Source organism: Canis lupus, chromosome 9 (assembly GCF_011100685.1).
Source record: "Canis lupus familiaris isolate Mischka breed German Shepherd chromosome 9, alternate assembly UU_Cfam_GSD_1.0, whole genome shotgun sequence".
NCBI classification, from domain to species: Eukaryota; Metazoa; Chordata; class Mammalia; order Carnivora; family Canidae; genus Canis; species Canis lupus.
This window is the reverse complement of record NC_049230.1, coordinates 3,895,552-3,916,842: the sequence shown is the minus strand read 5'-3', so window position 1 is coordinate 3,916,842 and position 21,291 is coordinate 3,895,552. Positions and strand designations below refer to the sequence as shown.

Sequence of the window (21,291 nt, the reverse complement as noted above, 5' to 3'; positions counted from 1 at the left end):
TCCACTTGCTCTTTTTTTTTTAAGTAATCTCTACGCCCAACTTGGGACTCGAACTCATGACCCTGAGATCAAGAGTCACACGCTCCCCCCACTGAGTCAGGCACCCCACGTCGTGGTCCTTCTTCCAACGCCCAGCTCTAAACGTGCACAAGCAGCATCAAACGTTTTACTGACTGTTAAACATCCCATTTTATTTTATTTTATTTTTTTTAATTTTTATTTATTTATGATAGTCACAGAGAGAGAGAGAGAGGCAGAGACACAGGCAGAGGGAGAAGCAGGCTCCATGCACCGGGAGCCCGATGTGGGATTTGATCCCGGGTCTCCAGGATCGCGCCCTGGGCCAAAGGCAGGCACCAAACCGCTGCGCCACCCAGGGATCCCTAAACATCCCATTTTAAAAGTATTATTAAACTCACATATTCCCGGAAAAAAAAAAAACACACAAATAGAAATAAAAGCAGCAGCAGTGCCAGCGCCCGGGAGCCTTCTGGAAACGACCCCCGCACCCCCATCCTCGTGCATTTCCCATCCTCCATGGAGGCCTCCAGCAAGCAGCACCCAGGTGGGCGGCGCCCAGCCCCCCGAGGGCAGCCCAGGGGCTCAGCGGCACGCGGGCGGGGCCGGGCGCCTCACCTCCACACCAGCTCCCCGAAAAGCGTGTCCAGCAGCACGAAGATGAAGTCCAGCACCATGAGCCGGTACAGCTCCTGGCCCACGAAGTTCTCCCAGCACTGAAAGAGACCGGGCCTCGGCCCCTGACCTGCTGGCCGCCACCCTGCCCACCACCCGCACCCCTGGCAGCAGGGCAGCGCCCTGGGGGTTGCCCTCCCTGCACCCCCACCTCACCTGCTCCTTCAGGACGCCCACCCTGCGCCCCAGCCAGTGGTAGCAAAGAATCCCCAGAATGACCATCTTGAGAATGAGGTTCCTGTAGGGGACAGGGAGGCGGGGAGGGCTGAGAGCGGAGCGGGGGACAGAGGCCGCGCCCCAGGAAGCCTCCACCTGCCCGGCCTGGCCGCGCACCTGCAGATGGCCACGTACACCTCCAGCACCGGGGAGTCGTGCCGCTCCAGGGCCGCCAGGCAGCGGTACAGGTAGGGGGCGCCCAGATTGAGGACGCATACCACGGTGGGCAGGGCCAGCAGCGCCCCCTCCTGCTCCGTGGACACCGGGCTCTGCAGGAGGAGGGGCGGCGGTCACGGCAGGGGCCCCATCCTGGGGCCGGCTCCACCCATGGGCCCTGGCTGGCGGGGGCTGCCCCGAGGGGCCCCCAGGTGGAAGGAGCACCCGCGGCCCCCATCCTCCCCCCACAAGGCCTCCCACTCAAACCACACAGGAAGGGGGTGGGGACGCAGGTGTCTGGGAAAGCGAAACAGAAGAGGCAGGAGGAGTGAGTGAGCAAGAGCGAGAGGGCGGGCGGGCAGCCGGGGTGGCGGCGCGGGGCCCCAGTCACCAGGGACCCGTCTGAAGTAAGCAGGGGCCTGACCCTGTGGCCAGGGCCGTGGGGACTGTCCGCCCTCGGCCCGCACCTTGATCATGAGCTCCGAGAAGGCGTAGACGGCCACGGTGCAGCCCAGCGCTGTCCCCAGACACAGCAGCCACACGAGCCCCAGCACGGCCACCTGCCGCAGCCGCCCGCACAGGCTCCGGGGAACCTGCCGCAGCTGCCACTCGGCCAGCAGCTCCTGGGGGCAGCGGCCAGCCCGTCAGGGACCGCCCGGCAGACACGCAGACACACACGGGGACCCGGGGGTGGTCCCCTGGGCAGCCCGGGGGGACCAAGGGGCCGCCCCCCTCCCACCCCCAACACCACCACCCAGCCCTCCTCGCCACTCCCAGGCTCAGGCTGCATCCTGAGGCCTCCCTCTTCCCCTCCCTCCCCACCCCTGCCTCTGAGCCCCCTCCCTGCTGTAGAGGTGGGCGGCCCCCCAGCTGACCAGGAGCCCCGAGGCACGAAGGACACCCCGGCTGGCCACGGGAGCTCCCTGAGGGCAGGAGGGCCCATCGGCCAGGTCAGAGCTGGGGCCCCCCTGACACAGACCCCAGACACGCAGAGACCTTCCCACCAGGCCCCGCTTGGCCACTGGCCTTGGGCAGGGGACTGACCCTCGGAGGTGGCTCTGCTCACGGGCAGCAGGGGACGCTGAGAGTCCCTACCCTGGGCTGCTGTGCTGAGCCCAGGTGCGCATGGGCAGGAGCCCCAAGAGCAGCCTACTAGGCCTCTCGCAGGGGAGCGGCAGCCCCTGGGGGTGGGGACCACCTGACATGGAGTCCGCACGGGACGGGGGACAGGCCACCAGCAGAGACCGGGCCTGAGCATGCACGCCGCACCTGCCAAACAGGGGCTCCCAGGCGTTCAAGTCCGCCCTCCCCATTAGAGACGCACCCCGGGACGATTCCCGGTGCTAAGCCGTGTCTCTGGGACCAGGCGCGGCTCTGGCTGCGTGGACCTTAGTGTGCCCGGGCCAGGTCTGCAGGAGCCCAGCAGGTCGGGCGGTAGCCCCAGGGGCTCCCCCGTCCCCGGAGTGGCTCACCTTCAGATGGGTTCGGATGTTGTCGTGCTGGACGCGGGAGGCCCGTTTCTGAGTCACCTTGTGGTCCCAGGAGCAGAAAACGGTGACGGCATGAACCCCTGCCGTGCTGCCCACCCGGTAGCTCTCCCCAAAAGAGTGCGACATGCTGGGAGGAGCAGAGCCAGGCACAGAGGTGACGAGGGACACAGAGGCCGGGGGAGAAGGCAGTCAGGGAGCTCCCTGCAGCTGAAACCCCCGCCCACTCTGAGGAGCCCTCGGGGTGCCCAATGGGCCTCCGCCGACACCCTGCCCCTCCTCCAGCGCCGCGCCCTGGGCCGCCTGCTGCGGACTGCTGGCCACCCATCAACCCGGCTAATTCGGTGCCCACCAGCCATAGTGGCTGGCAGAGGGCGGGCTCCATCGCCCACTGAGACAGTGGGCGCCTCCCGCAAGACACCGCTGCAGAACACGGTGACACCTCGGGCCTCTCGCACTGCCCATCCAGGACCCAATCACCCTCCTCTGCTTCTTCCCTGCCCACTCGTGTTTAACCTCCCTGTGGGACATGAGCACCTCCCCTCAGAAGCCAGCCTGACTCAAACTCTCCTCACTCCTCAGCAAACACCTCTGGGGCTCTGGATTTTCCCAGCCCGCTCCCTGCTGTCTTCTCCCCTAGACAGCAAGTGCCTAAGGGAACCAGGCACCATGCTCATTCACCTTCCTGCCCCGAGCTGAGCATGGTCGATGTTTGTGGGTGGAGGGGATAAATGGTTGGGTGGCTGGGTGGGTGGATGGATGGATGGATGGATGGATGGATGGATGGACAAGTGGAAGGAAGAATGGGTGGTCAGAAAAATGGGTGAATGGATGGATGGATGGACAGATGGACAGATGGACGGAAGGACAGACAGACTGAAGGATGGATGGATGGATGGATGGATGGATGGATGGATGGATGGACGGACGGATGGAAGGATGGGTGGATGGATGGATGGATGGACGGACGGATGGAAGGATGGGTGGAAGGACGGATGGATGGATGGAAGGATGGACAGAAGGATGGACAGATGGATGCACAGAAGGATGGATGGATGGAAGTATGAATGGATGGATGGATGAAAGGAAGGATGGATGGACATAAGGATGAGTGGATGGATGGATAGATGGAAGGATGGGTGGATGGATGGATGGATGGATGGACAGATGGATGGACCAATGGATGGATGAGTGGAAGGACAGATGGATGGATGGATGGATGGATGGATGGATGGATGGATGGACAGGATGGACAGATGGATGGACAGAAGGATGGATGGACAGATGAATGGATGGAAGGATGGATGGACAGATGGATGGACAGATGGATGGATGGAAGGATGGATGGATAGAAGTATGAATGGATGGACGGATGGAAAGATGGATAGATGGAAAGATGAATGGATGATGGACAGAAAGAAGGATGGATGGATGAGTGAATGGATGGATGAATGGACAGAAAGAAGGATGATGGAAGGATGAGTGGATGGGTGAATGGAAGGATAGAAGGAAAGAAGGAAGAGTAGATGGATAGAGAGAAGAGTGGGTGGATGGGTGGAAGGAGGGACCCGGGAATGAACGGCTGAGTAGACGATCAGTAGTACACAGAGCCGAGGCCATATGGTGGGGGGCCATTACCTGTACACCAGGGTGATGCAGGTGATGAAGAAGGCCACGCCCACAGTGAAGAGGTAGGCCAAGGGCATGTTGTAGGGCAGGCCGTCTGCCTCGCGGCTGCACTGACCGCCGTCGAGCGGGGGCACACACGGCTGGTTCAGCGTGGTGTTACTGTAGTAGCCGTAGTACATGACGGTGTGGGTGAAGCGGCCCTGCAGGGAGGACGCCCCGTTGAGTCAGGGACTCTCCCGCCTCCCACACCTGACCCAGCCTCAGGCTTCCAGAAGCAGAGGGACAGCGGCCACGGAGCAGGGCGAGGGCAAGGCAGGGCGGGGAGGAGGACACGGAGGGAGCCCGAGGGCCACAGCCATCCCGGGGCTCCCCGGCCCCACGGAAGTCGGGGCGGGACGGACACCAGGGAGAGGCTGGCCGCAGCCTGGAGTCACAGCACAGGCAGGGGTGGGGGCTCCCCGGGGGAGGCAGGACCCCCACCTGCAGAAGCCCCCGGCCGCCCCGACGGCTCCCTCACCCCGGCCCAGCCCTCACCGCGCCGGTGAGCAGCTCCAAGCCCGTGAAGGCGGGGACGGCGCCCGGGGAGGCTGGCGGCGGGAAGGCGGCCTGCACGCCCACGAGGAAGGCCAGCAGGGGCAGCAGCAGGAGGGCGTTGAAGGCCAGCAGGGTCTTGAGGAAGAGGAAGTAGGAGAGCACGCTGGAGCCGAACTGGCCTCCGATCCGCTTCAGGGCGTAGCGCCAGGGCATCAGGGCGTGCAGCCCCGAGAGCAGCCCGAGCCCCAGGCTGTGCAGGGCCTGTGGGGGCAGAGGCGGGAGGGGGCTGGCCTGAGCTCGGGGCCCCCGCCGGGCAGCCCGGGCCCCCCCAAGACAGGTGGCTCCTACCAGGACGCAGGCGTCCCGCAGCCGGCCGCAGCAGGGGAGGAGTCCACGCCGGCCACGGCGGCCACGCCGCTTCCGCGTCAGGGTCCGGCTCTCCTCTCTGGGGGCAGAGGTGGCCTCAGGGCTGGACCGGGACGGGCCCCAGTCCCTCCCGGGAGCCACCCGCCGCGTGTCCAGGGCGCTGCCCCCCCCCCCCCCCCCCCGCTGCCCAGCGCAGCCAAGGAAGCGGGTCTCGAGGCCACGGGCACTGACCGCAGGCTGCGCTTCTCGGCCAGGCCCAAGGGCATCCCGCGGAGCACGTGGTCCCGCTGGGCCACCGGCAGGCCCTGGAGCTCCTTCACCAGGAGGAACCGCTTCTCTACGGGAGGAGGGGCCCTGTCAGCCCCCCGCCACATGCCCCTCTCCTGCACCTGTCCCCGGGCGCCGGACAGGCCCGCAGACCTCAGCCCACCCGCCCAGGCCCAGCCGGCCGCTCTCCACCTGCACCATCCACACCAAACCCTGCTGTGGCCCCCACTAGTTGTCTCCACTCCCCCACCTCAGCCTATGAACCCTAACTCTCCTCCTGGGTCCCCACAAGCATCTTGCTCTGACCTCACTGCCCCGACCTGTGACACCAGCCCTGCTGTGCACCAGCCTCCCACCTCAGGGCCTTTGCACAAGGCCCTCTGCTAGTGTCCCTTCCTCCAGGGAGCCTCCCTGGATCCCCATCGTGCCACCTGCCTTTCCTCAGTCACCCTCATCTGAGCTTGAGTCTGCTCTTCCATTTAGCTGGTTCCTGCCTGTGTCACTGAGCAGAAAGCAAGCCGCGGGACAGCTGGGCCTGGTCTGCTCGCCACCGTCACAGCCCGAGGCCGGCAGCATGTGTCCCACCCGAGCGCTCAGCGTGGGGGCGTGGGGGCTCCATCCCCGGGGCATGGGTCCGATCGCTCACCCTCCTCCTCCAGGGCCACGGGGTCCAGCTCCAGGTCGTAGAGGCGGAGGCTGGGCCGGGCAGAGCGCCCCACGCCCCTGAGCTCGGGCCGGCTGACCCTGCGCCGGAGCCGCACGGTGCGGTTGTAGTACTGGGAGATGATGGCCCCTCGGCTGCGGCCTGCGGGGGTGCGGTCAGGGGCAGCGCTGGCCTTGCCCCCCAGCCCCCGCCCCTCCCAGGACCCAAGGAAGTCCCTTTCCAAGAGGCCTCCAGCACCACCGGGTTCCCAAGGGTCTATTTTTAGCCCTATGACTCCGGAGTCGTTTTTGGAACCCAGTGGGGCCGCAGGGGCGGTGCAGGGCCTCCGGGCAGCAGCCGGGAGCAGGGTCCGAGATCCCCGCCTGAAGCCCCAGGCGCCCCGGGGTGCGGGGGGTAGAGGGCCCACTCACCGATAGTGCGGCTGGGCATGCTGGCCAAGATGCGGAGTGTGGCCGTGCTGTGGACGAGGGGGTCCTCGGGCCCCAGCAGGGTCTGGTGGCCACTGCCTAGGAGGCGGGAAGACACATCCAGAGGTCCCGGAGACCCGGCTGGCCAGCCACGTCCGCCACCCCATCCCACCCCATCCCCACCCCAGGCGTGCAGCCCACTGGGAGCGGCATCCTGCCAGGCCGGGCGGGGTGGCCAGGCTCAGCACCCCGCCAGCCGCATCCCCATCCCAGTGCCTGAGCCCCAGGGGGCCTGAGCCACACACAGGGCCTGGCCTGGGGGCTCGCCTGGGGGGCTCACCTGGGGTCTCCGGGGGCCCTGGCTCCCTCTGCTGCAGCTCCAGACCCTCCTCGGCCACCCACTGGCTCTGCTCCTGGATGAGCTGATAGAAGGAGTCGTGCACTTCGCTCTCATCATAGGGGCTGGGCTCCGGGCTGCAGGGATGAGGTGGGGGGGCGGGGTTCAGCTGCCCTGGCTGCCCCCCTGTCCACAGGCCCCAGTCCAGGTGGCCTTTGGGGGGGGGACGAGGGGGACATCCCTGCCCTCCAGCACCCCCCACCACACCGCCCCGGCCCCAGCACACTTACCCATGGTCCTCCGGGGTCTCGGGAACACTGAGGACAAAGGTCAGTGGCTGAGCCATGTCGGTGACCCACGCCCAGCCGGTCTGCAGACCTACGGCTGCTCAGAGCCTGGGCGCAGCCTCCGGAGCCTCCCGCTGCCCATCTGGGGAGACAGGGAGTGGTGCGCCGAGGCGGCCTTCAGTGCCTGGGGCCGGGCCAAACTGCCCGCTCCCTGGGGCCCGTGGGAGGCGCCCGCGGCCGAGGCCCCCCAGCCCCAGCCAAACACGTGGTCGGGTCAGTGACTCCAAATAAACCTCCTGCCCGTTCAGGCGAGGGGGAGCCCCTTGCACTGCCTGAGGGCGAGCGGAAGGAAGTGGGGGGGTCTGAGCAGTCCCCATTGTTTCCTCTCTGGCGCCGCCTGTCCCCAGTCCCGGGGCAAGCGAGAAGGGGGTGGGGGCCCGGGGACACAGCTCCCCTAGGCGCCGGCTCGGCCCAGGGCCCAGGTATCCGCGGCCCTCCTGGTGAAAAAGGTCAGGGCAGCTCCCAGACCTTCCTGTGCCTGCCCTGTAACCCCAGAGCACTTCCTCTCACAGGAAACCCTCCAACGGCTAGCCCTCGCCCCACAACCAGCACCCCCCTGGGTGGGGGGGTCCTCCAGCTGCGCCCCCACCCAGCACTGCCTGCCCTCACCCCCCAACGGGGATCACGGCACTCCATGCCGGCTGAGCTAGGGTGCTGCAAGGTCACCAGTCCCCCACAGACGACTCCCCTACATTCCATCACCCGGGGGCGGGGCGGGCAGCTGGCTGGGTGGGGGTGCGTTACACAGGCCGCCTTTGTCCCGCCTTTGTCCAGGCTGAGCCCTCCGGCACCGCCCGGGGCAACTGGAACCAGGGCGGCCTTGTCTGGGCTCCTCACCCGGTGGGAGTGGCGCAGGGCGCAGCCCAGCAGGGGCACAGTCCCGTCCTCCACCCCCCTCTCCCTCCTCCCCCTCCCCCTCCCCCTCCCCCAGGCGCAGGAGTGAATCCAGCACTCGGAATAGTTGGCTGAGCTCGAGGGGGCTTCCTGGGGGGGAGGTGGCCAGGATGCCCAAACAGCGTCCTCACTTAGGGGTGCAGGCCGTCCAGTCTCTGAGCCCAGGCCCCGCAAAGTCTGAGCCCCTTCCTCTCCCTCCAGCGGGAGCCGGCGATGGGGGGCGGGGGGCACCACCACCAGGGAGCTGAATGGGGCAAACAGATGGACTTGGAGCTGAGGGTGTGCCCCCGCCCCGCTGCTGTCCCTAGAGCTGGGGTCCCTCCATACGGCGCCTCCCAGGCCCACAGGCCTCTCCCGCACACCCCTTCGGGGGCGCGGGTAGTGGGGAGGTGGGAGGTGCTCAGAGGCCCGGCATCCGCGGCCGGCCGGGGCTGGGGGCTCCCCCGGGCTCCCCCAGGCGGCGCCAGGACTTCCGCCCAGCGGGCACCCTGCCGCCCTCCCCGCGCCGGCGCGCCCCGCAGGGTTTCCGGGGCTCTCCGTTCCTGAGCCCTGAGCAGGTGGGGAGGGGCAGGGTGGAGCCGCTCCCCGGGAACGTTCCCCCAGCCCGGGGGGGACCGGGGGGCCGGGGGCGAGGGGCCGGGGCTGCCCGGGGGCGCGCCCCTCCCCGGGGGCCCGCACCCCGCGGCCGCGCTTACCTGGGAGGCGCGGGGGAGGGGCGCCCTGCGCGCCCGCGAGCCGCTCACCTGTCCCGGGAGCCGCGGTCGGGGCTCGGCCCCCGGGGGCGGGGCCGCGGGGTCAGGGGGCGGGGCGGAGGTGACCGGGCCCCTGAGGCGACCTGGGTCGGTCGCGGGGGGCGGGGCGGGAGGGGGCGGGAGGGAGCAGCGCCCCGCCCGGCCCACCTGGGGGCCGGCCTCCGGCGTCACGTGACCCTGCGCCCCGCCTCGGGCGACCCTGCCCTCTCCCTGCCGACCCGCCGCCCCGTCTCCTCCGCACCGCGAGGCCTGAGCTGCGTGCGGGCGGCCGAGCCTCGGGGTCGACTCCAATCGCGGTGGAGTCCGCGGTGTCCGTGGGACTCAGTTTCCCCAAGTCTCAGATGGGGACACCTCCCCAGCCACCCGTTTCCCAGGGCGGTCATCGATGACACGAGGCTGCAAAGCTCCGCTGATGGAGGCTTGCGACACCGCGTTGGGCAACCCTCTCCTCCCCGCAAGCCCTGCTGACCAACGGCTTTCCCAAGCGGCTTTCCCGAGCAGGCTCCTGGGCCGGGGGGCGGGGGGGGGGGCCACCCCCTGGCGGGGCGGGGTTTCTCTCGGTTCTCACGTCCTGTGGGCGAGGCCGGGAGGAGGGGGCGCGCCCCGGGCGGGGGACGCCTGCTGTGCCCACTGCTGCCGTCTTGGTTGCCCCCCCAAGCCGGGGAGTGGACTGCGCTCCCTGCGCACGGATGACCAGCAGGCCCCCGGGTGCCCTCTCCCAGGGCAGAGTCTGGTCCATCGGGGAGCGCCGACTTTGAGAAAGCCTGGCAGGTCAGAGGGCAGGCTCCCAGGATTGGGGTGAGACTTGGGGGGATTTGGACAGTGTTAGGGGGCACGTTGCCCATGTAGGGAAGCCTTTGGGACGCTGGCGGGCGGGAAGGCAGAGAGGTGGGCAAAGCCAGGATTCCCGAATGAAAAGATGTGATGCAAGCGGTGACGCGTCCGCTGACCTGAAGTTGGACAAAGTCGGAGGGGTCAGGGTTGGGGCTTTTCTGCAGCCACCGCTGTGGTCCTCAGGTGGGTTACTTCGGGCTGCATCTTGGCACAAGGCCCCCGGGCCTGCCCAGCCCTTGCCTCCCCCCACCCCGCCCCGTCCCCGCACACCCATCCATGCTCCAGCCACATGGTAGTTGCGTGACCTGGCCCCACTTGCAGGTCACGTCCTGTAGGAAGCCTCCCTGTTGGAGCACTTGCCACTTCCTGTTGACATGTACTTTTGCTGGTCCCTTCTCCCCGCCCCCACTCTCTGAACCCACTGGGTGCTGGGCCCCAGCACCCAGCGTGGAGCCTGGCGTGGAGGAGGGGCTTGGAAAAACGAGGGGATCCAGGCAGGGATGCAGAAAAGCCCGCAGAGCTCAGCAGGCTGGACTGGGCCCTGAGGAGGGAGGAGCGGGCGCAAGAAGGGTAAGACCACAGGGTCTCCCAGGGGACCCCGGGACACACAAAGGGCCAAGGGGGCTCTTGAACACCTTGCCTAGCTGGCACAGATGGCACCAATTCCTGAGCCCTTGCCATCCTCCAGGCTCTAAGTCCCCGCCTTGTCCAAGAGCCAGTGACCCAGGAGGGAAGTTGAGGATTAAGACCAAGGGCTTCTGGAACCAGCGGCCCGAGCGATGGGACCCACCCATTCTGTCACCATCCCGCTCTCCCCAAGACAGTCTGCCACCCGCAGATAAGCAGCCAGGCCCCTGCCCCAGCTGGGGCTTCCCAGGCCTAGAGAGATCCGGTGGGGACTAGCACGCAGGAGCGGGGGGAGGGGGAGATGGGGGCGACCCCCGCCCTGTGGACCCCAACCCCACCCCACGGGGTCCAGAGGCCACCCCTTCCCCGCCCCCCCCCCCACCCTCCACCTGCCTGGTCGCCCTGGTCGCCGCAGGAAGTGGCGCCCCCAGTGAAAGCAGAGGAAACTGTCGAGGTGGGAGCCAGCAGTGGAGGGGGAGGAGACGGCGGGAGAGCTGGGGTTCCTGTCATGTGACACCCCAACAACCATCCCCCTCCCCCGTCCCAGGCTCCCTCACGGTCCCGCCCAGCCTGGCAGGAGCGGGTCCAACAAGCAGCTCCTTGGGGACCGGATCCCTTGTCCCCAGGTGAGCTGGGTGCAGAGTCAGGGGAGGAGGCAGAGAGTGAAGAGGTGAAAGGGAGAGCCCCGCAGTGTGGGGCTGCTGGGGGTAGGGGTTATAGCTGCCACCAGGGTCCCCTTCCCCAGTCTGGGGCTATAGCCACCCCCCCTCATCGCGGGTCCCTGGGGGGCGGGGCAGACCCAGTCCTGGGGGCTGGACCACAGGTAGGAGATGAAGGGGGTCCCAGAAGGTCCAAATCTGGGGTGCCGCGGGATGCTGGGTCCTAGGAACTGTCAGGGTGTAGGGCAGGGCCCCAGTGGAATAATTAGCGGGGGGAGCAGAGCCAGAATTGTCTTGCCAAGGGGTGACCCAGAAGGCCGTGGCCCCCGGCAGCAGGGGGTACGGGTACCACAGGCCTTGGGACCCAGCTCAGTCCTCTGTGGCTACACCTGGCCTTAGCTTTGCTGGGACAGGCCATCTTTCCGTGCCCTTTAGACTTTTCTCCCCGTTGACAAACAGGGAAACTGAGGCCTCTGGCAGTGTGTTGCTCTGAGCTGTGGACAGGGACTGAGCCGGGATCCGCCCCAGCCGAATTCTCTCTCTTCATCTCTGGCCGTACCAGGGCCAAGAGCTTGACGCTCGCCCAGCAGGCACCCCACGTCCCTTCCAGGAGGCAGGGGATTGCCAGCCAGCGCCCCCAACCTCCCGGCCACCGCAGAGATGCTGAGGCAGTGGTCAGTGGGGTCCGGCCAGGCCTCCCGGGAGCCAGAAGCCGGGGTGGAGGAGCTGTGGGAGCAGGAGATGGCGCGGCTGGAGTCCTCCCAGGCGCTGGTGCGGGAGCTGCCCTATGCCATGGTGGACAAGCGCTTCATCCGGTGGGTGCTGCGGGGCTGACAGGCCAGGCCAGGGGGTGGCGGTGGGTGCAGCACCCAGAGGATGCACCTGTTGGATGGGGGGAAGTCACAGCAGGGGCAGGACTCCTCTGGCCCCTGGCACTGCTCTGCCTGGCCTGGAGGGGGGGTGGGTGCAGTGCGGGTGGCTCAGGGACGCCCCCCCCATCCCAGGCAGCTGCGGGAGCCCGAGGGCGCCAAGACCTCCTGCTGGCAGCGATGGCAGCGCCGGCGGCGGGCAGTGGGGCGGCGCCTGGGGGAGGCAGCGCGGCGGCTGGCCCAGGGCTTCGGGCTCTGGGAAGGGGCCCTCTACGAGATCGGAGGTAGGACCCCCACCCGCACCCCACCTCCCACCACCCCTCCCTGGAGTCTCAATGTCCAGTTTAGCAACCCGAGGAGGCCACCATCCCGCTTGCCGACGCCCTCCCTGCCCCCACCAACTCCCCTGCCCCCCACCCCGCCCCCAGCAAACGTCGCCCTCCTTCCTTGCACACCCCTCCTGCCCCGAGCGTGGGTGACAGCAGCCCCTGGTGGCCATCACAGGCACTGCGGGGGAGCCTGGAGGTCCGAGGTCCGGGAGGCGGGTCCCCCGCACCCCGCGGGGTCGGTGGGCCCTCGGATTCCCAGCTGGGCCCCTGGCCCGGCGCGGCTCCCCTCGCAGGCCTCTTTGGCACCGGAATCCAGTCCTACTTCACCTTTCTCCGCTTCCTGCTGCTGCTCAACCTGCTGACCCTGCTGCTGACTGCCAGCTTCGTCCTGCTGCCCCTGGTCTGGCTCCGTCCCCGTGACCCAGGCCCGGCCCTCAACTTCAGTGAGTTCCCCACCCGCCGAGGGAATAAGGGCCCGAGCGCCCACCTGCACCCTAAGGACCCTGGTGCAGGGCTCAGAGTGTTGGGACAGCCCTGACCCTCTGCGTCCCGATCCTGGGCTCCCTCCTGCCTGAGTCCAGCCCCGGGACGCCCCCTGACTGCACCTCATGCGTCGCATGCCTCCTGTCACCTCCTCAGGGCCCTGCTCGGGCCTCCCCAGGATGGGGGGCTATGGAGGAGGTGGGCACAGAGCCTCACCTATGCCTTGGGGACCCCTCCCTGCTGGTCCCCTCTCCACCCCGCAGCCCTCCAGTGCTCTGATGGCCTCCAGTCCCAGACTGGTGTTCCCAGGTTCCACAATCAACTCTGGAATGTCTTAACCGGCAGGGTAAGTGAGCCCTGTCTTGGCTGTGGACCAGGGAGGCTGGGGGACCTGGACAACTGGCCCCAGGGGACCGAGGTCTAAGAAGATCCCTGTCCCTCCGAAGACAGTTTGGCTTCTAGGGGAACGGTTTTACACAAACAGGCTGGCGGGGACAGTGGTGGGCTCAGAGAGAGGCTGCGGCCAAGATGCAAGGCCCAGACCCAGGGACACATGCCCATGGCCTCAGCACCCAGCTGGGGTCAGGGTGCAAAGGACAGAGGAGGAAGGGGTCCAGATCTGTGGGACAGACACCCCCCCACCCTCATCCCTGGAAGCCACTGAGTGGTTCCCGAGCTCCTGTATCCCACCCTGCCTCTTCCCCAGAGCTGTGTGGTCTTGGGCAAGTTGCCCAACGGCCCTGTGACTGTGACATGCGGCTGCTCTCGCTCCCCCGGGATGAGTTACTATGAGAATTAGAGACTTAAGACACGGGGAGCACTTAGCACAGGGCCTCATGACCCCGTTGTCACCATCCACATCCCTAGGCCTTCAACAACACTTACCTCTTCTACGGCGCCTACCGGGCGGGTCCGGAGAGCGGCTCGGCCTACAGCATCCGCCTGGCCTACCTCCTGAGCCCCCTGGCCTGCCTCCTCCTCTGCTTCTGTGGGACTCTTCGGCGGTGAGAGCAGAGCCCCTGCCTCGCCCTCTCTCCCTGACCACCCCCCTTTGGTGTGGCACCCCAAGGTAGCAGGAGGGCCCCGGCTCCTGTTCAGTAAGGCTCATCCGTGGTTCCAGGGCCCGAACAGTGTGTCCTCAGCTGCGGAGCCGGGGACACCGCCCCTGCCTCCCCACCCCCACCACAAGCCTGCACTCCAGGCCGTCAGGGGCTTCCTACCCCAGACCTGAGCCAGGGCGGAGCCCCTCCCCCATGGGCCCGGGCCTCCTGCTCCCTCCAGGATGGTGAAGGGGCTGCCGCAGAGGCTGTTTCTGGGCCAGGACTACAGGTCGCCCGTCAGCATCAAAGTGTTCTCCTCCTGGGACTTCTGTATCCGGGGGCAGGAAGCAGCCACCATCAAGAAGCATGAGATCAGCAACGAGTTCAAGGTGTGTGTGGGTGTCTGGTACGTGGATGAGCGCGTGAGCGTGCGTGACTGTACGGGAGCGGGGGTGGTCTGGGAGTGTGTGCACAGGCGCATGCACGGGGTGTTCTAGCCAAAGGGCGGCTCTGCCAGTGCTCGGGCGTGAGCACACGCACACAGAGCAGGGAGGGCGGTCCACATGAAAGCCGCCTCCATCCCTCGCCGCCCCTGCCCCAGCGACTCGCCAGCCCTGCCTGGATCCCCCCACGATCGCTGACCTGGACCCGATGGGCACCTTCTCCCTCCACACAGCGCCCTGCCCGCGGGGGGCCTGACGGTCTGTGTCCCCGCCCCCACGACAGGTGGAGCTGGAGGAAGGGCGTCGGTTCCTGCAGGTGCAGCAGCAGACCCGGACCCAGAGGATCTGCCACCTGCTTACCTACCTGCGGGTCAACGTCCTCATCGGGCTCCTGGTGGTTGGGGCCATCAGCGTGATCTTCTGGGCCACCAAGTACTCGCAGGACAACAAAGAGGTGCCAGGCGACTGATGTGCACCCATTCAGTCCTGCCCACAGCTTTGGTGGGAGGAGACGGGATGGTCCCACCTGGCAGATGAGCAAGCCGAGACGCACAGGGAGGTTGACACCGCCTCTGCCCATGGTACCCAAGAGCCGAGCTGCCACCCGGAATAGTCCAAGGGCTTCTGGAGGCCGGGCCTGCACCAGAGTGGCACTTGAGGGGGCTGTAGGGTGTGGGGAAGCTGCCGGGCCCCCCCAGTCCATGGGCACTCCCTACCTGCTCTTTCCTGCAGGACTCACTGTTTGTGCTGCTGCAGTACCTGCCCCCTGGGGTCATCGCCCTGGTCAACTTTTTGGGGCCCCTGCTATTTGTTTTCCTCATCCAGCTGGAGAACTACCCCCCCAGTACTGAGATCAACCTCGCCCTCCTCTGGTGAGTGCCGCCCCTGGGGGTGACAGGTGGGCCCCCGTGGGCAGGGTCAAGTTCAGAAGGACCGGGGGCACATGAGGGTGCTGTGTCCTGCTGGCCATCTGACCGCCTGGCACCAGAGGGCCTGAGCATGCAGGAACTTCCAGACAACACAGTCTTGGGAACCTCCCTCTAAGGTTTTCTGGTCCCTTCTGTCCAAAGCAAGCCAGCAGCCTGTACCATGCACCAGCCATTCAGAGGGGCCAGGGACAAAACAGCCAGAAGGGCCTGGGAGCCAGCTCTACACACTCGGGATGCACACAGCTCTCACACGCCCCCAGGGTTTACACCCCTTACCTTGACAACCTTCACGTGATCTGCAAAAGTGGGGACCTTCCTCAGCCCCATTTGACAGATGAAGAAACTGAGGCTCGCAGAGGTCAAGTGCCTCCGCAGACGGCAAGCTCACCGTCCCCTGCTGGGTGCAGGTTCACGGGCAAGCCCTCCTCCACCCCCATGCTCTGCTCTGTGCCCCCTCTCAGGACCAGGATCCTGCCTTGGACCTGAAGCCCCTCTTGAGCAGCAGCTCCCTACCATGAGCTCCAGCTCCACTTTTCTGTCTGCTACCTGTCCCGTCACCACAGCCCCCCGCCCCCCACTCTTAGCTCTGTCTGCTTTCCCTTCTGCTTCCCCTGGTGCAGATGCAACCCATTCAGCTTTCCTCCAAGGTTGACTGTGGTCTGAAACTTTATTTTTGGAATAAGTAGTAGCACATGCACATGGTAGAAAGTTCAAAATGCTCAAAAGGATGAAGGATTAATTTAAAAAAAAAAAATCAGCCCCTACTCACCCTGCCTCCCAGCCTTCCTCAACAGCAGGAGACTTCTGTGCCTGTCAACGCTAAAAGTCCATGCTTGGGCATAATGTGCGTGTGCTGGTTTGGGGGTACACCATCCTACCTCTGCGATCTGGTGCTGCATTATGCAGGAGGGGGATGCATGGGATCAGGACGTATGAAACGGTGTAAGACGGGCTAGGGGATTGACAGGCAGGAGGAAGACCAACCCTGCTGTGAGACAATGGAAGGCCCATATACGCCTGCAAACAGCCAAACTGAGTGTGGCGGGCAGTGGGGGGCTGAGGGGGCAGCTGGGCCCCACAGTGTTCTCCAAACTGATTTAAAAATAGAACCCTTCTCTCAGGAATCATCTAGAGACCAAGACTCTAGGGAACACGCTTTGGGAAACATTGCCAGGGACGGAGCAGGTTGGAAGGAGGCTGGGCTCTGGATTTAGAGGGGGCTGGACCCAGAAGAGACACCATCTCAGAGACCAGCCACCCCTGTAACCCGGGTGGACCGAGCGTGGCACCTGAGCCCCTCCCCCTGACACAGCCCCACTCCCCACCCTCACCCCGCCCCAGGTGCGTTGTCCTGAAGCTGGCCAGCCTGGGAATATTCTCCTTCTCTCTCGGCCAGACCGTGCTGTGTATCGGCAGAAACAAGACGAGCTGTGCGGCCTACGGCTACAACGCCTGTGATTACGAGGTGACTGGTGGCTCCATCAAAGCCTGTCCCTCCTGTCCCTCTCCAGTCTCACCTTTGCTGGAGGGCCGCACACCACCAGGGGCACCATTCCCGGCTCACTGTGCACTGCCTGGGGCGTTTCCCTGCTCAGATCTTACGCTGGAGGCCCAGGTGCTAACTTAGCAATCAGATGGGACTCCGGGCAAGGCTCCTAGACCCTAGAGGCCCCCGGTGGGGGGGTGGGGGGGAGTGAGGGGCAGCCGGGGACCGGGGGTGACCAGTCCCCCTCTGCTCCAGTGCTGGGAAAACGCAGTCGGGGAAGAGCTATACAAGCTGAGCATCTTCAACTTCCTCCTCACCGTGGCCTTTGCCTTCTGCGTCAGCCTGCCTAGGAGGTGAGGCACGGGGACATCGCGGGAGAACGGGGCCTGTCCGGGGGTGGCCGCTGGCCACAGCCAAGGGTGGGCAGCCCGGCACACGCGTCTCCATGTGAACGACGTGGTCATGACTGATGGGGGTACCTGGACACTCCCCTCCCCCAGGCTGCTGGTGGAGCGGTTCACGGGCAGCTTCTGGACCTGGCTGGACCGAGAAGAATTCCTGGTGCCCAAGAATGTCCTGGACATCGTGGCGGGGCAGACAGTCACCTGGATGGGCCTCTTCTACTGTCCCCTGCTGCCTCTGCTCAACAGCGTCTTTATCTTCCTCACCTTCTACATCAAGAAGGTGAGGCCTCCTGGGCTGGGAGGGGGCAGGGGGTGCAGGTGGGGGGGCCTGGGGCCCACGATCCCGTCCTGCTTCTGCCCACCCCCTCAGCGTCACCTCCCTGGGCCTCAGGCTCCCCGGCACCTGGGGACTGGCTCACGGCCCCCGTGTGCTACTACTTGCCCCCAGTACACCCTCATGAGGAACTCCAAGGCATCTCCTCGGCGATTCCGCGCCTCCAGCTCCACCTTCTTCTTCCAGCTGGTGCTCATCCTGGGTCTGCTCCTGGCCGTCATGCCCCTGGGCTACGTGGTCAGCAGGTGAGGGCCGCAGAGGCACTGGCGGCCGGGGGGCAGGCAGCTGTCACCTGGGGCCCTGACACCAGCCCTTCCCTGGCTGTCTCTCCCCAGCATCCACTCCTCCTGGGACTGTGGCCTTTTCTCCAACTACTCGGCCCCCTGGCAGGTGGTCCCAGAGCTGGTGGCCCTCCGGCTCCCGCCCTCTGGCCAGCGCATCCTCCACTACATCGGTTCCCACGCCTTCAGCTTCCCCCTTCTCGTCCTGCTCAGGTGCTTCTCGGGGCAGCAGGGGTCATGGGAGGGCACCCCGGGGAGGGGGTCCTTCCTTCCATGGTCCCCCCACCCCAGGCACTCTCCTGGGCTCTGGGAGCCAGACAAGCAGAGCCAGGGAGGCAGGGTCCCAGAGGACGGAGCATGGGCACAAAGGCAGGGAGCCCTGGGTATGTCACCTGTAAAGCAGGCACCTGTGTGACCACAGGGGAAGCCCAGTGCCTCCTGCAGACCCGCTGAAACCCTGCCCTGTAGAGCAGAGGGGCTCTGCGGGAGGAAGGAGAGGGAGGTAAAGGGGTCTGCAGAGAAAAGAACCCCAGGAGGCATTTTTAAGACACCGAGGTGGGGAGAGAAAGTAGGGGAGACACCTTCCATCCAGGGATGACTGACCTCGGACCCCTGTCTGTCCAAAGCCTTGTCCTGACCATTTGCGTCTCCCAGTCCCAGGCCAATGCCAGGGCCATCCGGGGGCTCCGAAAGCAGCTGGTGTGGGTGAGTGCCCGCTGGGCTTGGGGAGGGGCCAGACGTGGCCCCGGAGTGTGGCCGGGAGCCCCATGACAGGAATATGGCCCAGGAATATGGCCTTTGGCTTGGGGACACGGGTCTGATAGGATGCCGCGGCAGTATCATCACCCGGCATCCACTAGCAGCAGAGCTGACCTTTGAACTCCGGCTCTAGGTGGCGGGCGTGAGCAGCGCCCTAGTGGGGCGAGGTCTCAGGTCGGGCGGGGCGGGCGGGACCCGGAAGGGGCGTGGCCTCTTCTGGGGGCGGGACTCTGGCGGAGGGGCGAGGTCTCTGACCGCTGGGGCGGGGTCCCGGAGGGGGCGTGGTCTCAGGTCGGACGGGGCGGGACCCGGAAGGGGCGTGGCCTCTTCTGGGGGCGGGACTCTGGCGGAGGGGCGTGGTCTCTGACCGCTGGGGCGGGGTCCTGGAGGGGGCGTGGTCTCAGGTCGGACGGGCGGGATCCGACGGGGCGTGGCCTCTTCTGGGGGCGGGGCTCTTTGGCGGAGGGGCGTGGTCTCTGGCTTAGCTGAGGCGGGACCCCTGGAGGGGGTGAGGTCTCGGGGCGGGAGGGGCGGGGGGCGGGGCCTTTCCTGGGGGCGGAACTCTGGTGGAGGGGCGTGGTCTCTGACTTCACGGGGCGGACCCCGGAGGGGGCGTGGTCTCAGGTCGGTCGGGGCGGGGCCTCTTCTGGGGGCGGGACTCTTGGGGCAGGGGCGTGGTCTCCGCTTGGGGGCGCGGGCGGGGCGGGGCGGGGCGTCGCTCCTAACCGCCGCTTGTCCCCACCCCCTCCCCCCACCCCCTCCCCCCACCCCCTCCCCCCACCCCCTCCCCCTCCCCCCTCCCCCACAGCAAGTCCAGGAGAAGTGGCACCTGGTGGAGGACCTGTCGCGGCTGCTGCCCGAGGGCTCCGGCGTCCCTGTGGGGCCCGAGTCCCCCCACTCCCGAGCTTCGCGCCCGCGGTCCTTCTGCCCGGGGTTTCCGTGCCCGGGCTCCCCAGGCCCCAGGGCCCCCAGGCCGGGACCTTGCCTCGAGGACTCCGTCTCTAGATTCCGCTTCTCCAGCGGCGCGGAGCTGTAGCACCCACTCCTGCGTCCGCCAGAGCCTCCCCAGGGCCTGACCTAGGTCCCCACAACCAGAGTGCCCCTGGGCCCCAGCCCCTGCGCCCTGGTGCTCGAGGCAGAGCCCAGGGGCAGCAGGAAGAAAATACGGGAAGTTGTGTTTGTGTTTTTACCTCAGTCCTGTAGACTCTCTAATTTTGGTGAATGTGACGTTAGGGCAGTAAGCCAGGAATGCAGTTTAAATACACATCCATGGGGGGGCTCAGAAGTGCTCCCACTGGGGCAAGACCTGGCCGCACCAAGGGCCTGCTGGTTCTGAGTGCACATGGGCCCCCACAGCCCCAGCTCCGGAGCCACACCTGCACCAGCACCTGCATTCCTGACCCTGATGGGGGTGGGGTGGGGGGACGCGGGGGGGTTCCAGGGCCTACTGGAGTCTGAGGAACAGAGAGTTCATGGCCAGCCTCTCCCTGGCAGGGTTCCTCATAGTCCGTTCTAACCCAGGACCCCACATCAACAAAGTAGGCCTCGGGCACCCCCGGTGGCGCAGCGGTTTGGCGCCGCCTGCAGCCCGCGGTCTGATCCTGGAGACCCAGGATTGAGTCCCACGTCGGGCTCCCTGCGTGGAGCCCGCTTCTCCCTCTGCCTGTGTCTCTGCCTCTCAGTCTCTCTCTCTCTCTCTCTGAATGAATAAATTAAACAAACAAAAAAAAAAAAGTAGGCCTCTTCAGGACCCCGGAACAGGGGCCCCTTGGCCACACCTTCTGCAGACCTGTTGCTAACCCTCCTCTGTGCCCCTTCTCCTCACTGCCTCCCCCACCGTAGCTGTGGCTTAAGAGTGGTGAAGAAGAGGAGGGTGCTAGGCGTGTACAGACCTGTGCCGTGAGACACACAGGAGGCATTCGCCTGGGCCGTGAAGGCAGGGCAGGGATGCAGCCCGGGGTCTCCCACCGCCCCTGCCTCTCCAGTGGCTCGCAATCCGTGGCTCTCAGCCTGAGGGGACTGGCCCTGTGCCAGGGCTGCTGATGTGGTCGGCCCAGGTGCAGCCAGCAGCCAGGCATTGGGACTTTTTCTAAAGCTGCCAGGTGACTCTCTCCAGCAGCCAGGGTTGAGGATGCTGGCCTAAGGAGCTGTTGGGGGGCGCCCGGGTGGCTCCATCGGTCCGTGAAGCATCTGCCTTTGGCTCAGGGTCCTGGGATGAAGCTCTGCATCCGGACTCCCTGCTCAGCAGGGAGTCTGCTCCTCCCTCTCCCTCTGCCCCTCCCCCTGCTCATGCTCTCTCTCTCTCTCTCTCTCTTTTTAAAATAAATTCTTAAAAAAAAAAAGAAAACAACTGTCAGGAGGGCGGATCAGGAGAAAGCCCACGACATGCTTGGCAAGCCTCTATTTCCACCAGGGGCCCGGCACCTGGCAGGGTGTCCAGCCTGGGCGCAGCTCTGGCCTGGTGCCCTCAGGCCCAGGCCTTCATGTGGGCTCTGAAGGCTTGGCTGGTTCAGCTCCTCCTGTTACTGTTCTCTCAGTGTCACATGACCCATCAGTCTGTCAACAAGTGCAGAGCCTTGTTCGGGGAAACACACAGTGCTGTGTGCTCCATGGGCAGAGGGCCACCGGCCTGTCCCAGGTGAAAGTGACACATGTTGTGAACAAGCAGCTTTGGGCCAGAGCGTGGCCCCGACCTGCAGCAGTAGCTGCAGCTACCCCCCCACCCCACCCCCCGAGCTTGGTGGAAATGCAGATTCTCAGGCTCCACGAAACAGAAACAGAAACTCTAAGGATAAGGCCCAGCGCTGTCTTGTGATGAGTCCCCAGGGGTGATGCTGCTGGTGCCCAAGTGCTAGGAGGCTGGAACACCGGGGTCCTTGTCTCATCACTTTCTCATGCCTTCAGCAGATGTTCACTGAGACCCAGCCAAGTGCAACACCAGCGAGATGACAAGCGTGGGGAGACCTGGGGAAATCAAACTGGGCCTGTTTGCTCGGCTGAAACATGGGGCTGAGACCACCGTCCTCTGAGTGGCTGTGAGAATTAAATGAGCAATGACTTATCAA

General features: G+C 65.9%; 2 protein-coding genes across 16 annotated transcripts in view; one reads left to right on the top strand and one right to left on the bottom strand.

Moving 5' to 3' along the window:
• The window catches only part of TMC6 (transmembrane channel like 6), an 18,077-nt gene extending 7,346 nt beyond the window's left edge, over positions 1-10,731 (bottom strand). For 4 of the 7 annotated variants that reach the window (XR_005364155.1, XR_005364156.1, XM_038546488.1 and 1 more), the window contains exons 1-14: positions 8,693-8,790; positions 7,047-7,185; positions 6,760-6,893; positions 6,423-6,518; positions 5,995-6,153; positions 5,313-5,418; positions 5,064-5,160; positions 4,716-4,976; positions 4,191-4,381; positions 2,538-2,682; positions 1,533-1,688; positions 1,027-1,178; positions 850-931; positions 637-734 (exon numbers count right to left, since the gene is read on the bottom strand). Coding sequence is in view for 5 of the 7 variants with exons in the window: in XM_038546488.1 (XP_038402416.1) it covers positions 637-734; positions 850-931; positions 1,027-1,178; positions 1,533-1,688; positions 2,538-2,682; positions 4,191-4,381; positions 4,716-4,976; positions 5,064-5,160; positions 5,313-5,418; positions 5,995-6,153; positions 6,423-6,518; positions 6,760-6,893; positions 7,047-7,102 (1,733 nt within the window). In the remaining 2 variants the exon portion in view is untranslated. Of the gene's footprint in view, positions 1-636; positions 735-849; positions 932-1,026; positions 1,179-1,532; positions 1,689-2,537; positions 2,683-4,190; positions 4,382-4,715; positions 4,977-5,063; positions 5,161-5,312; positions 5,419-5,994; positions 6,154-6,422; positions 6,519-6,759; positions 6,894-7,046; positions 7,186-7,712; positions 7,848-8,128; positions 8,353-8,692; positions 8,791-10,603 lie in introns of those variants that run through there. The other 3 variants (XM_038546485.1, XM_038546487.1, XM_038546486.1) reach the window with 3 other exon arrangements.
• TMC8 (transmembrane channel like 8) lies at positions 9,316-21,291 on the top strand. Of its 9 annotated transcripts, none has more exons than XM_038546477.1 (17): positions 9,845-10,153; positions 10,758-10,836; positions 11,480-11,684; positions 11,874-12,022; positions 12,361-12,510; positions 12,814-12,896; positions 13,418-13,554; positions 13,832-13,979; positions 14,317-14,487; positions 14,766-14,905; positions 16,304-16,427; positions 16,704-16,801; positions 16,949-17,132; positions 17,301-17,431; positions 17,522-17,680; positions 18,094-18,172; positions 19,035-21,291. In XM_038546477.1, exons 1-17 carry the CDS (start codon positions 9,860-9,862, stop codon positions 19,260-19,262), a joined length of 2,559 nt encoding a protein of 852 aa, XP_038402405.1. In that variant the 5' UTR covers positions 9,845-9,859; the 3' UTR covers positions 19,263-21,291. The 9 variants fall into 9 exon arrangements, with proteins under 9 accessions (XP_038402409.1, XP_038402410.1, XP_038402405.1 ...); XM_038546475.1 differs by having other exon boundaries at positions 11,329-11,684; positions 11,878-12,022; XM_038546476.1 differs by having other exon boundaries at positions 11,329-11,684; positions 12,449-12,510.

What these genes read in the sequence shown, in the direction of transcription:
- TMC8 (XM_038546475.1), top strand. Translation starts at nt 9,860, where the DNA reads ATGCTCCAGCCACATGGTAGTTGCGTGACCTGGCCCCACTTGCAGGTC. An exon ending in AGGCCCGGCCCTCAACTTCA is followed by an intron (nt 12,511 to 12,813) that starts GTGAGTTCCCCA and finishes TCCACCCCGCAG; the next exon opens with CCCTCCAGTGCTCTGATGGC. An exon ending in ATCAACCTCGCCCTCCTCTG is followed by an intron (nt 14,906 to 16,303) that starts GTGAGTGCCGCC and finishes ACCCCGCCCCAG; the next exon opens with GTGCGTTGTCCTGAAGCTGG.